The 16,092-nt window shown below is 38.7% G+C and overlaps 1 protein-coding gene across 1 annotated transcript; it reads left to right on the top strand.

Annotated features, from left to right (window-relative positions):
• Positions 1-9,312: 9,312 nt before the first annotated feature.
• On the top strand, positions 9,313-14,813 carry micos13 (mitochondrial contact site and cristae organizing system subunit 13). Its single transcript, XM_061978569.2, has 4 exons — positions 9,313-9,479; positions 9,956-10,112; positions 11,167-11,224; positions 14,551-14,813. The coding sequence occupies exons 1-4, from the start codon at positions 9,451-9,453 to the stop codon at positions 14,646-14,648; spliced, it is 342 nt and encodes a 113-aa protein (XP_061834553.1). The 5' UTR covers positions 9,313-9,450; the 3' UTR covers positions 14,649-14,813.
• Positions 14,814-16,092: the final 1,279 nt, after the last annotated feature.

Here is a 16,092-nt window from a genome sequence, read left to right as displayed (position 1 = left end):
TCTGCAAATTCTCTTCTAGCGCCCATAAAATTTGTTCCCTGATCACACCTCAATTGTCGCACGGGGCCTCTGATGGCGATGAATGTTCTGAGAGCGTTTATGAACGCATCGGTGGTCATGTCGTCTAGGGTCTCTATATGCACTGCTCTAGAGCATAAGCAGGTGAAGATCAACCCATATCTTTTAAGTTCTTTTCTTCCTTCCTTTACAAGGAATGGACCAAAACAGTCAAGTCCGCAGTAGGTAAATGGAGGACTTGTCAGAGTTCTTTCTTTTGGGAGATCTGCCATTTGTTGGACTTCTGTGGTTCTCCTGTACCTTCTGCATGGGACGCACTTATAAATGTGTGAGGAGACAATACTTCCGCATCCAAGAATCCATATTCCATTTGCGCGTATCTCATTCATTGTCATCCCTCTTCCTTGGTGGTCTACACGCTCATGGTGATATTTCACAATCAGGTCTGACACGTGTGATTTCCTTGGCAATATTGCAGGGTGCTTCACGTCATGATGAAGGGCTGACTGCGACAACCGTCCTCCCACCCTGAGTATATTGTTTGCATCAAGGTAAGCGTTGAGCCGGTAGAGCTTGTTGCGTTTGCCGAGTTTTTCAGCTCTATTGCATTTGATTTTCTTTATGTCATCAGCAAAAGCTTCCTCTTGTGTGAGCTTGATGATGAAGAACTCTGCTTTACGTCTTTCTTTAAGATTTGTAGTTTGGTCTGTCCATACTTGACCTCCACTACGTCTCCTGACACATTTCTTCAGTCTGGCGACAGCTTTCACAGCTCTGAACCAAGCTGAGAACTTGCTATGACGGCTGATCAATGGGTTTGTGTTTTCGGCTTTGACGGTATGAACATGAGCTTTCCGCAGTTCTGGGTCAGTGTCATCCACTTTTACTATTACTTGTTTGACTGACAGATTTGGTTGCCGAAGGAAGTATGGTCCCTTTAACCAACATGAGTCCTTCAATTGGGCTGCACTGGCTTCTTTAGACGCAAGGTCTGCTGGATTGTCTTTCTTGAACTGTAGTGGTAGCTCATAGTGTCCATCTTTTTTCTGTCTTATCCCCTCTTTCACTCGTGACATGAAGAGAAGATCTTTTTGAGAGACTGGATTGTTGTCTGTTGAGTGGTCTGTAAAATCCATTTCGAGCATCTTAATGATTTCTGAAGGACTTGGCTCTTTGACCTGATTTCTGCAGACAAAGTGCTCTTCATCTTTAAGTTGACTTTGAGGTTGTGCGGCAGGAGTCACTTGTCGTACAATGACCCTATGGCTCACACCAATTGCGTCTTCAAACTTAGTTGCTGGCTTGGAACAGCCAACAATGCTCCATCCAAGGTCGGTTCGCTGACCATATGGATGGCCTTCTTCTCCGCATATAATTTCTCTGGGAAGAAGAGCTTGATGGCAGTTATAGCCTATTAGTAGGCCGACTTGGCACTCCAATTGTGGAGGAATCTTGTGGACCAATGGTTCAAGATGAGGCCATTTTTGGGCTGTCTCTGTAGTGGGAATGTGCGACCTCTCAGCAGGAATGAACTCACGTGAAAAGAGAGGTGGTAATGAGATCATTTTTTCTAAGTCATATCCTCTCACTTGTAGGTTGGACAATTTTTGACAGGGTATGACTGTAGAGACTGATGACATTGTGGAAAGTCGTAGACAGACATTCTCCTTCTTTGTGTTGAGCTCTTGAGCAACTTGGTCCAGGATGAATGTTGTGTCACTCTGCGTATCCAGCAACGCATATGTTAAGATCTCATGCTCAGGCTGTTTTGAGGAAGAGACCCAGACTGGTACTATTGAGGATGTATGTGAGCCTTGATTGCCTTGGGCAACTCTATTGGTAGTTGCTGTTGCAGTTGCAGGGATTTGCTCCGTTCCTCGTGCTTTATTTGAATCACTCTCCACTTTCTTTGATGAAGAACCTTTCTGAAAGTTGTCATCATGCAAGCATGTTGGATGTCTTCTTCGACAGGTATCACACTTACTTTTGTCCTCACAGTTTCTAGAGTGGTGACCAGTCTTTAGACAGCCAAAGCAAAGTTTTTCTTCTTGTACAAACTTGATGCGATCCGGGATTGTCATTTCAGCAAACTTTCTACACTTCTCCAGCTGGTGTCCAAACTTCTTGCAGAAGACACAAGAGACAGTGTTCTGTGTTGTATTTGTTGACAATGTTTTTGCCTTTATGGTTTCAGTTCTTGTCTGTCTTGGTTTCTCATTCTGTATACTCTTGAGTGCTTGTACAGAGGATATGGGGTCACATGCCAGATCAGCTTCATTTGATAAGAAGTTCACAAATTCTTTGAAAGAAGGATATTCAGCTTTCGCTTGTCTGGTTTTCATAGCTTTACGGTTCCATCTGGACACAAGCCAGTCTGGGAGCTTTGTCAAGATCTTCTGACTTTCAGTGCAGTCATTGAGAATCTCTAATGTCTTGATATGAGGTATTGCAGCCTCACAGCTTTGGAGAAAATCTGCAAGTTCTCTCAGTTCACATCCATCTTTGGAGCTTACTCTTGGCCACGCATGCAGCTTATCTCTGAAGGACTTCCCAATTACGTAAGGGTCTCCAAAGCGCTTCTCTAGCAGCTTCCATGCAGTGTCATATGCTCCCTCTGTGCCGATCAGGAAGAGTCCTTCAACAGCCTTCCTTGCAGCACCACTTAGATACTTTCTCAAGTAGTAGAGTTTTTCATTTTTTGGAATACCTTTTCTGTCAATCAGTATCTGAAATGACAATTTCCAGTCGTTGTATTTTATAGGATCTCCCGTGAATACTGTAGGTTCAGGTGTTGGGAGACGATTGGCACTCATGGCTTCAGCGAGAGCAGTTGCTAAATCAGGACTTTGCATCTGAAAATTTGGTGGAATTTGTGGGACTGATTGAACATTGGGATGACTGGGATTATGACTTGGCTCTTGAATTTGTTGAGGAATGAATGGAGGACTTGATGCATTGAGGGTTTGTGCCTTATCAGGTTGTTTGATGTTATGTAGTAAACTAATGACGTCGGACTTGTCACTTAGTTCGTCATACACCTTGACTCGGGCCTTAGCTGCATTCAGCTTCTTGACTTCCTCTAAGCGCTCAAGCTTTCGGAGCTGATTCTGCATTGCCTGTTGTCTGGCTAGAGATTCAGCCTCAAATTGTGCAGCACGTAGCTTCTCTTCAGCCTCCAGTCTTTGAAGTTCAGTGACTTCCTTGTCTTGCTCTTTTAGCACTGACAAAACCTCTTTGGCCGCAGCTGCTTCGGCCACAGCATCATCTCTCTTGACTGAAAGGTTACTTAAGTGAGTGTTGTGTTCCGAACGAAGGTATAGTGACTTTAATGATGGACTTGATGAATTTAGAATGGAGCCGATATCTGGCCACTGTTCTTCATTCACTGCAGCATCACCTTCAATGAGTTGTTGTGCTCTTTTAATCATGAATTCAGACATCGATACACATGCATCCACTTTACGTCGCACATCTGCATCAGGAGCTTGCATTTGACGGAATTCCTCATATACTGCCTTCACATCTGCACATGTGGCTTGTAGATGATCTATCGACTTGTTTAATTCTTCCTCTGAGATTTCATCACTCATCAACTCTTTGGCTACCTTTGCATTATACTTCCATTTCTCATATGCAAGTTTGTATCTGCGATGTACGCCTTTCAATTTTTCTTCTTGAAGTCCTTTACCTTTTTCCGTCATGGTTCGAGTTCTTCCGCTTCTTCGCACAGTGTCTTCTCCTTCTGCAGCTTGGGCATTAACCTCAGGCTGAGCTAATGAGTTTGTGTGCTGTTCTGTAATCTTTGAGTATGTGTCAGACATATTGAGATAATATTAGGATTGTCAATTGACAATGTTTTTACACAATGAAGGGTTAATTTAACTTGGTAGTAGACTAATAATTTGAAATACCTACAGTTATTTAAGTATGTAGACTACTTTTTAAATGTGAATAATGTTTACTTTCTTGTTAATGTTGTAAATGCTTCCTACAAGCTTGTGCAAAGTTATTAATAAAGAAGAAGTTACTTGGGCCTATTTTTAATTATTAACATTCAGGCCTTTCTTAATTTTTTATTTTTTTAATCACTAGTAGGCCTATTTAATTAATTTAAAATGCACTTTGCTTAATTAACAGGAAATTCACCAATCTTGTCTTATAGCTGTCTTAAGTAACAGACACATGCAAATCTTGGTTTAACTCATAAAATGCCTGAGACACCTGGTGGAATAAACTGAAACTACACACTCTTCCTGTTGAAACCTAAAGCCTTCCTATTTTGCCTTACGGTTTGACTAATAATTTCCAGTTAAACACATTCAGTACAACAATGTCAGCAAGTGAACATAATTCTATTCATTCATACAAAGCACCGTTTGCAAAGTGATAAACCTGAGTCCTTGTGAATTCCAGAAGCACGCCTCTTCTCCCACCACTCGGCTTTGGCGGGGCTCTTTGGACACGCCCTGAAACTCGACTTGATTGACAGCCAGGCTAATCTCCGTTGCTCGCATGCGCGTATGATCCCGTGTCTCTCCTACCCGCGAAGGCAGTCGAGTTCTCACTGTAGCTCCTTTCGGTACACGGCAACACAGGAAAGTTCTTTTTTGTAAAACGGGCGTTTATTGACTCCTCCTTCTTGCTGTACACACCATCCACGCCAACACGCCAACACGCCAACACGCCGTGAGAACTTACAAAATACAGTACAATACATCAGACTTTGATTTCACATCAATAAACATTCAGAAAGAAATTAAATTACAAAAATACAATACCTCGTTGGCTGCTTGTAACGAAAAGAGGTTCTAATAATCACTTGCTTGAAGTTTTGCACGAATCATCGAATACATAGTTTTCACGCCCGACTGATTTCCCATGATGCTCCGCGCGATCCGCCATTTTGAAAGGCAAGCGCACCGGTACAACATCAGCAAATTCATATATACGAACCCGTTCACAAACGTATGCATAATGGCCGAGAAACCAGCAAAAAAGAAGTATAAAGAAGGCTTGGACAACCAGACGTTGGAAAGATACAACCAGAAGACACAATGCATAGGCGTTGACCCGTACGAAGTGCCGAAACAAAGTTTCACGTATGACCACAAATGCCTCCCGGCCATAACGTACATAGACATTTTGAACTACCTCGTCAATTACACCAGTGCCTATACAATGGAGGAATTGAGGGCATTCAAGTCTCTGGAGGCGTACAACCAGTTTATTAACGGATGGGTCAGCGACGTTAAAAGCATGACTGCAAACGAGAAAGTGCTTGTAGTGGGCAGGGTATGTATATATAACGTACATTAAAACCATGTGTTTAGCGAGGACACGTCGGAGGGGGGGCTTTCGCTTTCGTGGTCCATCCCATAAAGGGCTTCGAGAATAGCAAATTGACAAAAAAATAAACAATACATCGTTCTAAAATGTTTAATAAACAGATTGAGACGTAATCCTACCTGTTACAAAGTGATCAGAACATATTTTGGAATGTTGAGATGGCTCCTCTTTCCTGTTGATGCTTGCCAACCACAAGCGTCGTCTCTCCTCGCTGATTTTCCTTGTCTGTTCTCCTTCGTTGTGTCTAATTTTAGGAATACTGAAAAATCCTCGCTGCACTGATCCATCCCGTCGATTTGTACATCCATTCACCCAACAGGAAATAACCATTATGCGCCTTTCACCAGTGTTTGCTCGAAGCTATTGTCAATAATCGTGAAGCGTGTCAACTAGGCCAGGTGTGTTTTGTTTGCCTCCCAAGATGGCGGATGACCCGGGATAACCCGGATGTGTGACGTCACGTAAACACCATGTATACACTTAAATCTTTTGAGGAGCTGAAGACAACGTGCTCAAGCACCCTCCCCTCTTGCCTGTTCTGCCTTATTTACTGTTCGTGGGGTCGCAACATCACAACAATCGTTCCGCTTTGCAACACAATTAACTCAATACATTTACATTTTGCTCAGATTTTACAATCACACATTTTCTAATAATATTTTATAACTCTGCATCATTAACTTATTTATTTATTTATGACACATATTTAAAGCATGCAAAATCTCAGCAACAGCTACAAGTAGGTTGTACCGTACAACCCTAACAGAGAAGCCTGGGGCCTACTCATGTATTAACACTGAATTACTACTCTTACTCTTGATTTTAATCATATTCAATAATTATATCTAACATACTTACAGTTAACAACCTTGTCAAATGATATGAAAGCATGTGTTAATCACAAAGATAATTTTTCATTTAACACATAAACCTTATAGTCTTGGGTCAGGCTGATTAGAAATATAAGTACTAACCAAATATACTGCATACAAAGGGAGTCATAAATAACTGACAAAAAATAAATGTACATACAATATAAAAAGTATAAATCAGGGGTCCCCAAACTTTTTGATCCGAGGCCGCATTGGGTTAAAAAAAATTGGGGACCGAGCTATATATATATATATATATATATATATATATATATATATATATATATATATATATATATATATGTATATATATATATATATATATATATATATATATATATATATATATATATATATATAGATGGATGGATGGATAGAATATATATATATATATACTGTATATATATATATATATATATATATACAGTATATATATATATATATTCTATCTATCTATCCATCTATATATATATATATATATATATATATATATATACACAATCTGTCTCATTACAAATTAGACAAATTGCCTTTTCCTTACACTGAACAAAAATAAGTCACATGTCCACTGATGTTTAAAAACTCTACACTCTGAGTCTATTTTATGTTTCCCCAACGATTTCGCCATTTTTTCCCTCGTGCACTAATTGACTGAAAGAGCGCGCGAGTGTGATGCCGTCACGTTATCGATGGGGAAAATGCATTTTTAGAAAATATGATTTGCCAGAGCGGCTAGGAGACTCCCAGAGTAACAAGCGGTAGAAAATGGATTGATGGATGGTCTTAAAGGACAGATTTAAAAAATAATAATAATAAAAATAAAGAAATAAAACTTTTTTTTTTACTCGGTACTACCAGCGGGCCGGATTTTGGACGCTGGTGGGCCGTATCTGGCCCGCGGGCCGTAGTTTGGGGACCCCTGGTATAAATGAAAATGCGACTTGATCATTTTAGACATACTTTTTGCAATGAGAAACTTCTCTCTGATGTAAGCTCCAGACTTCTGTTCTGTTCTACATCAAAACACCAATTCATCTGTAACGAGGTCAAATACTTAGTCTTACCTTTGTAATATCATGCACGCCATTTTTTTCTAATTTGATCATTTATTAAATTGTATATACATTTTTAATATAAAAAAGGCATAGGCAATTGTGCAATGATATAATGAGGCGATTATACATTTATATTCTTACATTCACTGTTATAGGCGGCCCTCTGAGGGCCGCGATGACTGCGCTGGGGCCCCTCAATGAAAACAAGTTCTACACCCCTGCTCTGATGTGTTCACATAATCTCGTTAGTAAAATAAAATTCAACCTCAACGATTGACAGTAAAATAATTACAGCTTCCAAAGTCATCAGATTAATACTAGCAAATAAATTAGTACTTACAACTAAATGAGTAATTAAATTAAATCAATACTTACAAATAAATCAACACTTATAGAAACAATACTTACAAATACACCACTACTTACAAACAAATCAGCATTTACATATAAATACTTATTTACGCTCCTCCCAACCGTTCACCAATGTTGACATTTTTTCCAACCCCCTATGACCCCAAAAGGGACAAGCGGTAGAAAATGGATGGACAGAAGCACGCAAGGCATGTTGGGATATGTGGCGCCACGAGAGATGCTGCAAATGCATACTTTCAATTCAATGGATGTGAAACTGTACATGTGTTTTGGGAGGAGATCAGAGATTGGCTGAGAGACAAGGGTGTGGAGATGTCCCCATTCTCTATAGGAGAGATCAAATTTGGCCTTTTTTTTATAAATGATGGTAACTTAGAAATGTTTGTGAATAATAATAATAATATATTTTATATGTAAAAGCAAACAACCTCAAAGTGCTACAGTGCATTAAAAAATAAAATTAAAAAATAAAAATAAAAACTAGAACAGCCTAATAGCTAGGACTAGCACACATATATCTAAAAAAAGGCTTTTTTTAAAAGAAGGGTTTTTAAGTCTTTTTTAAAAGCATCCACAGTCTGTAGTGCCCTCAGGTGGTGAGAGAGAGACTGTTAACATTATTTTACCAGCAACATTTTTTTATACACAAATGTCGATTTATGACAGTAAAACCTTAATTTTCTAATCGGCTTGATAATTTAAAAATAGCATTTAAATCTTGGAAACTGATTAAAAATACAAAAGCCCTAAAATTGATTTTGTTATTGCAGAAATTTTAAGTGATTCGGATTCATCTTTTTTGTTTGTTCGAATTTTGTATCTTATCTGAGATAGGCTCCAGCACCCCCTGCGACCCCGAAAGGGACAAGCGGTAGAACATGGATGGATGGATCCTATTTTTTTTTTAATTATTATTATTTATTGTTATTATTTTTATATTCTATTTGTATTTGCTTTAGTTTTCTTTCCTTCCATGTTTTGCAAAAGACAGTATTTGCTCAACCTGTTGTTTGATTTTGTTGAGATTTGTTAACTTAAAGTTAAAGTACCAATGATTGTCACATTGCATTTGACCCATCACCCTTGATCACCCCCTGGGACGTGAGGGGAGCAGTGAGCAGCCACGGTGGCCGCGCCCGGGAATCATTTTCGGTGATTCAACCCCCAATTCCAACCCTTGATGCTGAGTGCCAAGCAGGGAGGTAATGGGTCCCATTTTTATACTCGAAAGTGCATTGAAAATATATGTTTGTATGTACATTGTTCAATAAAAAAAAAATAAAAAAAAATACTACTACAAAATAAAATAAAAGCCGCCACTTTAAAAAAAGAAAGAAAATAAATTAAAAAGATTTTAAAAAATTAAAAGAAAATTTAAAAAAAGTAAAAATAATTTAAAAAAACCTTCTATTCAATGAAGTAGGACAGATCTGTCGTCTGTATTTTAGGACGTTTTGCGCACTTTTGTATTTGGACAGCCATCACACGACATCCTCCCACAAATTCGCACAGCTCGGGATTTTTTATATATTTTTAAACTTCATCAACAATGTGATACAGAGGTTTTAACAATCGTAACAATAAAATAAACATTAATTGTATATGTTTAAAAACGTCCACAACCTGGACGGGTGCCATTTATTTGCGACACTTGCCGTAAAGCCTCACCAGAGGATTGAATGGAACTTTATTGACACACCCTTGCTAACAACTAACAGTGTCCTTCACCGCGTCTACTTTAAAGCTGTGCTTGTTGGTTTGAAAGGGAAAGCGCTCTTTTGTGGACCATGGCGGCAAAGGTGTTACCTGTGATCAAGTAAGTGTTTCCTATTTTGGCTGTTGTCGTTTTAAGACGTACATTGAAGTGAAACGCACAACTAGCTACCGGATTTAACAAGCTAAGCTAGGTCAGTGTACATGTAGTTGGGGGTCACATTTAATTGGGCCCTTGTTTACACAGCTGTGTATTATGTCTCGGACAAAAACACCGTATAATGTGTATATTTATTCTATATTTTGTTCAGCATTCATTCGTTGTCCGAGCTAAACCTCAGTGTAAGGCAATAAGGGCACACACAAGTACTGCTACAGTCCTGTACTAGAAATGAATGTGACATCCATCCATCCATTTTCTACCGCTTGTCCCTTTTTGGGGTGGCGCTGCAGCCTATCTCAGCTGCATTCGGGCGGAAGGTGGGGTACACCGTGGACAAGTCGCGACCTCATCACAGGGCCAACAATGGTGTTTATTTACGACATTTTACGACATCATAATATCTCCTTCATTCCCAGGCTGGCCACTAAGGTGACCATTGCAGGAGGGGCTCTCTATGTCGCCTACGATTCCGGGCTCCTGGGCAGCAGTGAGCAGGGCTCCGAGGCTTTGGGGCGGGCCGCATCAGCCATACCGCCCGCTGTAGAGGAGTGGATGAAGTACTTTGGCTTGGAGGTACTGACAAATCATTCATTCATTCATTTTTTATTTATCTCCTTCATTGATGTGCATTTTTTGATTAATAGACGATTAAACTCTAACAACAAAACACATATCTACACACCTATGCTTGAGAAGGAACAGGATGAAGAAAATCTTATTTCCTGCCCCCCTTCAACAGCACCGTATTTTTCGGAGTATAAGTCGCACTGGAGTATAAGTCGCACCTGCCGAAAATGCATAATAAAGAAGGAAAAAACATATAAGTCGCACTGGAGTATAAGTCGCATTTTTTGGGGGAATTTATTTGATAAAACCCAACACCAAGAATAGACATTTGAAAGGCAATTTAAAATAAATAAAGAATAGTGAACAACAGGCTGAATAAGTGTACGTTATATGAGGCATAAATAACCAACTGAGAACGTGCCTGGTATGTTAACGTAACATATTATGGTAAGAGTAATTAAAATAACTATAACATATAGAACATGCTATACGTTTACCAAACAATCTGTCACTCCTAATCGCTAAATCCCATGAAATCTTATACGTCTAGTCTCTTACGTGAATGAGCTAAATAATATTATTTGATATTTTACGGTAATGTGTTAATAATTTCACACAAAAGTCGCTCCTGAGTATAAGTCGCACCCCGGTCCAAACTATGAAAAAAACTGCGACTTATAGTCCGAAAAATACAGTAGTTAATGGATAGCCCAGATTCACAAGCATACAAACCAAACAAATACATCCAAATATAATGGAAAAAAAAAAAAAAAGTGCAAAAACTTCATGAAGTACAAACCGAATAAAAAATAATATACACCTCACGGGATGATACAAAACAAATACAAAACCAGACAAAAAATGAGTAAAATAATAAATATAAATCAAAATGTAAACACTTACGGCTGTCCATATGATCTTATTGTTCTGTCTTTATATATATTTTTCAATTGGAATATATTAAACAATACCATGAAACTGGGCATGAAAGCAAATGGTGATTGTTCATCATTTGGCAGCACTAATTAAAGTAACATCTTTTTTTTATTGCGTCCCTTAGGCTCAACTTCCAACAATACCGAAGGTTGAATTCTCTCCTGTCCAAACTTGGAATTCAGGTGAGCTGTTATTTTACCTCCTTCTTCAGACTTGGGCAAATTAAGGCCCGTTAAACTTTTCAATCTGTCCCGCCGGACGTTACCAAATATTTTTTTAGATCTTTAAGATGGAAACTGTGGCTGCCATTATGATGTGCAGTGATGTTTTCAAATTACTGTAAGTCTTCAATCAATCAATCAATCAATGTTTACTTATATAGCCCTAAATCACGAGTGTCTCAAAGGGCTGCACAAGCCACAACGACATCCTCTGCTCAGATCCCACATCAGGGCAAGAAAAAACTCAACCCAATGGGACAATGAGAAACCTTGGAGGGGACCGCAGATGTGGGCCCCCCCCCCCGGGTGACCTGTGCAATGCACGTCGAGTGAATCTAGCATAATATTGTGAGAGTCCAGTCCATAGTGGATCTAATATAATAGTGAGAGTCCAGTCCATAGTGGGGCCAGCAGGAGACCATCCCGAGCGGAGACGGGTCAGCAGCGCAGAGACGTCCCCAACCGATGCACAGACGAGCGGTCCACCCAGGGCTCCGACTTTGGACACCCAGCGCTTCATCCGTGCCCCCCCTCCACAAAGGAGAGGGGGGCAGAGCAGAAAACAAACGGCAGATCAACTGGTCTAAAAAGGGGGTCTATTTAAAGGCTAGAGTATACAAATGAGTTTTAAGATGGGACTTAAATGCTTCTACTGAGGTAGCATCTCTAACTGTTACATTCCAGAGTACTGGAGCCCGAATAGAAAACGCTCTATAGCCCGCAGACTGTTTTTGGGCTCTGGGAGTCACTAATAAGCCGGAGTTCTTTAAACGCACATTTCCTGGGACATATGGTACAATACAATCAGCAAGATAGGATGGAGCTATACAAAGTCTTGAACTATACAAAGTATTTCAATGATTGGAATCTGCCCTTTTGCATGATATACTAGTTACTATGGTAAACTAAGGCGCTGTCTACAGTAAGCCGGATAACCCCTTAAACCAATAATTATTTAGCTTTAGCCCCGTTTCAGCCACACTAATATATTGTTTAAGGTCCCTCCTCGGACAATTTTTACACGGGTAAGTGCGCCGTGTATTTATTGAATCTCCGGCTCTTAGCTTTGTATGGACTCATTGATCGTTTACAAACTGAGTTCGGAGAGGAAGTTAAGTCAGAAAGACTGCGCTCCACACAGGAAGTGACGTCAGAAAGAACGCGCCACAGCCAGCTTCATAACAACCGGAGCTTTTTTTTGTGTGATGTGTAATGTCTAGTGTTTCAATGTACGGCAGTGACAATGAATTTCCCCAAGGGGACCAATAAATCTAATCTAATCTAATCTAACCACTGTAAAAATAGTTAGGATTAATTAATATTGTAAATCCCATATTCTTTATTTTCATGTATATTCTGGGTGTCTCATTTGGTAAAAAAAAAAAAACTTCCATTCCGTTTTTTAAGGCAGTCTGTCATAACGTTTTTAGCATTCAATCAGACATTATTGTGAGGTTTCGTATTAGTGTTCCTAAAAATAGATATACCGACCCTCAGACACATTTTTTTCTCTAAATCTGGCTCACCGAGTCAAAATAATTGCCCAGGCCTGTCCTACCTCATAATTAAAACCACCCTTTTGTCTGGACTTTCGACTGTTTTCCCCATTACAATACTAAAAAAAATCTGCTCCACAGTCAAATTGACCCATCATAAAACCTGTATCAACCCACTTACACCTCTCAGGCCCAAACAGACATTATATGTTTTACTTATGTGGTATGATAGATCAGTTTTAAGGTTCATGGTCTGAAATTTCGAAAGGGTCTTTATTCCCCCAATAAAATTGCATTGTGTTTTTGATTGCAACATTGTTGATATATAAACATAACATATAGACACTTTCCCTTAAATCCCTTTCCCTATTATGCAAAACCATTTTTTCTTACCGATTGGTACCTGCTGTTGTGTATTTGGGATCTGCATAAGTCCCACAAATGTGAAATCAAACCATGGAGGCATTGCAAAGATATTTATAAAATAATATTGACTTTCTTCCTACTTCTGCCAAACAAGCTATTTGGAATTTGCACAATCTGTGATGTCACCGGTTGAGAAAAACGTAATCGGATTATCCATACAGTATATGGTAAAAGTGTACCCAAAGTATCGTGTGTGCGTCCGCCATTTTAGTCCGCTCTGTAGTCAAGAAGCGCCTTCTTTTTTTTTATAGTGCACTGTTTTAACTTATATCTGTCAGTAGACTCGCTATGGAAGCGCTAAAAACTACAACAAAGATGGCGGGGAGAAGACGCAGTCAAAGTGGGGACATGTAAATAAGAATTGATCACAAAACGGCACATCCTGGAGAGATGTTCTGAGAGCAGCTTGAAAACGGTCTGTAAACCAAAATCTATGCAACATTTTGACCAAAGAACCACCCTTACATGTAATGCAGACCACAAGGAAGTGTTTTAAATGCAGAAAATAAATTATAATATGACCGCTTTAAAACATCTTTTGACACCGATTATAACTGCTTTTTTTAACAGACTGTGATCCTGGTAAATTACTATGCTTATGACATGAAAACCTAATGAATTTCATTCTTAACAGTAGAAACGAGAAAATATTGTTTTTGTGTAATTGCGCCCCTTGACCACCAAATGGTACCAAAACAAATTAGCATATTCTCAGGGCTTTGATGAGCATCAATTAGTTAAACTGCGATTAAACCACTGAAATGCAATGAAAATTATCTTGGGCAGTATGGATGTATATAGGTTGAGTTTAAGTTCACACAAGTATTTTAATATTTATTTATAAAAATATCTAATGCAGCTGGGATAGGCTCCAGCACCCTCGCGACACCGGGAGGGACAAGCGGTAAAAATGGATGGATGGATAATATAATTATTCACACAAGCTATGTATTGTGTGTGCGTGTGCGTGTGCGTGCGCGTAATATATATATATATAGTGAACTTAAGCTCAACCAAGTTCTACCTGCTTTATCTCTAATTCTTGTTCAGTATTTTTGCTTTTTCCCATTATATATATAAAAAAAAAAAAAAGTTATTTGACAAAAAAGCTATAACGCATAATAAACATAAGTTATATAAAATGTATATCAATAGATGGAACTGAACGTTGGAAAAAAAAATGTTTTTGCAGACTTACTGGATGACACTTTTATGAGCGGATCCCTTTTTGGGTCCGAAAAGTAAGTGTGCATAGTCAATCTTTAGGTTGCACAAGGGTTAACTGAACAGGCAATGTTTTAGGTAACCATTTTAGTCATAAAGGTTTAAAAGATGTTAATATTAGGATGTGTTTGTCTATTGCAGGAGTGCGGCGGTCCATTTCAGCGCTGTCAGACGGTCCGAGGAAAGCAGCTGACTATTCCAGTCAGGGTTTGCAGTATGTGAAAGACCTCACCAAGTAGATGCTTATTGTTAGTAATATTCAAGACGTTGCACTCAATTGACATGTCCTCAATGCCTATAGAAGAAGCACGCATGTTAAAATCAGGGTTCCACTAAAGAGGAATGGATGTGCGGGTTATGTTGTACATAATGCTATAAAGTGAAAATATGTTTTTAAAAAACAATGACTTAAATTGTCTATTCCTTAAATGCTTACACTTGTGTGAGTGAATTAGATATTCTCAATGTGTTTTCTAACACATTAGGTACACTTGCACCATCTAATCACCTGCAAAAGCTGTGTGTCAAAGACCCTGACTTTTTGCCTAATTGTTAGAAATGGGAGGACAAAGTTGATGTTAGTATGACAGCCTGTGTAGTTTTCGCACAAAAAAAAAGCAGGCTGACTTTCTTTTCCCTGTGTAAAATTTAAGCAATTTTATGTGAACACATTTTTGATGAACATTCGTTCTGCACCTAAGAATAAATGTTGTTCCCCTATGTAAACAATAACTTGTTTTTCCCCCCATAAATATTTAGATGAGTAAACACAAGATACAAATCTATCAACTTTAGAAAATGTATCTAATTGGGTCAAATTTGAGTTGTATTTGGGTTTTTACTGATGGTTAAAATCCTTATAAAAATGTTAAAGGGTACGACCAGTTGGGTCAGGGGTCGGCAACCCAAAATGTTGAAAGAGCCATATTGGACCAAAAAAAATAAAAATATATATATATATATATATAATATAAAAAAAAATCTGTCTGTAGCCGCAAAAAATGTAAAGCCTTTTATATAAGTGTTAAAATGAAGGCAACGCATGATGTGTCTATATTAGCTCTATTAGACTACTATCAAAATGACTATGTGTCGCAGGCTGACGCAAATCTTCGTTGACAGACATGTTGAAATGTAATATTTATTCTACACATTTTTACAACATTGGAAAACATTACTAAAACGGAGGCTTTTCAGAAGGTGTGATAATTCCTGGAAATGACTGGCTTAGATTGGCCAAAGGTAAATATGTGTGTTTTCAAGTTGAAGGAAACGGAAACTACAAATAAAATGAAATCAAATATACCTAAAATACGAGGCATAATGATGCATTATGTACATACAGCTAGCATAAATAGCATGTTAGCATCGATTAGCTTGCAGTCATGCAGTGACCAAATATGTCTGATCAGCACTCCACACAAGTCAATAACATCAACAAAGCTCACCTTTGTGGATTCACGCACAGCTTAAGACGTTTGATGGACAAAATGAGACAAAAGAGTGGCATAAAACACGTCTTTCTGTGGCAGCATCAAGGAAAGTTGTACATGCAAAAAAACGATGGTGCATTCAAGGACTTCCGAAATGGCGCGTGCCAAATACTCTCATCAGTGAAGCATGTTTAATGTAAACAGGGGGATTTCTAACAATTAGGAAGGTTTGTGTCATGTTTGTCCTCCT

This window comes from Nerophis lumbriciformis, linkage group LG18 (genome assembly GCF_033978685.3).
Source record: "Nerophis lumbriciformis linkage group LG18, RoL_Nlum_v2.1, whole genome shotgun sequence".
Classification (NCBI taxonomy): domain Eukaryota; kingdom Metazoa; phylum Chordata; class Actinopteri; order Syngnathiformes; family Syngnathidae; genus Nerophis; species Nerophis lumbriciformis.
This window is presented reverse-complemented; position numbering and strand designations above follow the sequence as displayed.

What these genes read in the sequence shown, in the direction of transcription:
- micos13 (XM_061978569.2), top strand. Translation starts at nt 9,451, where the DNA reads ATGGCGGCAAAGGTGTTACCTGTGATCAA. An exon ending in AAGGTGTTACCTGTGATCAA is followed by an intron (nt 9,480 to 9,955) that starts GTAAGTGTTTCC and finishes CTTCATTCCCAG; the next exon opens with GCTGGCCACTAAGGTGACCA. An exon ending in TGAAGTACTTTGGCTTGGAG is followed by an intron (nt 10,113 to 11,166) that starts GTACTGACAAAT and finishes TGCGTCCCTTAG; the next exon opens with GCTCAACTTCCAACAATACC.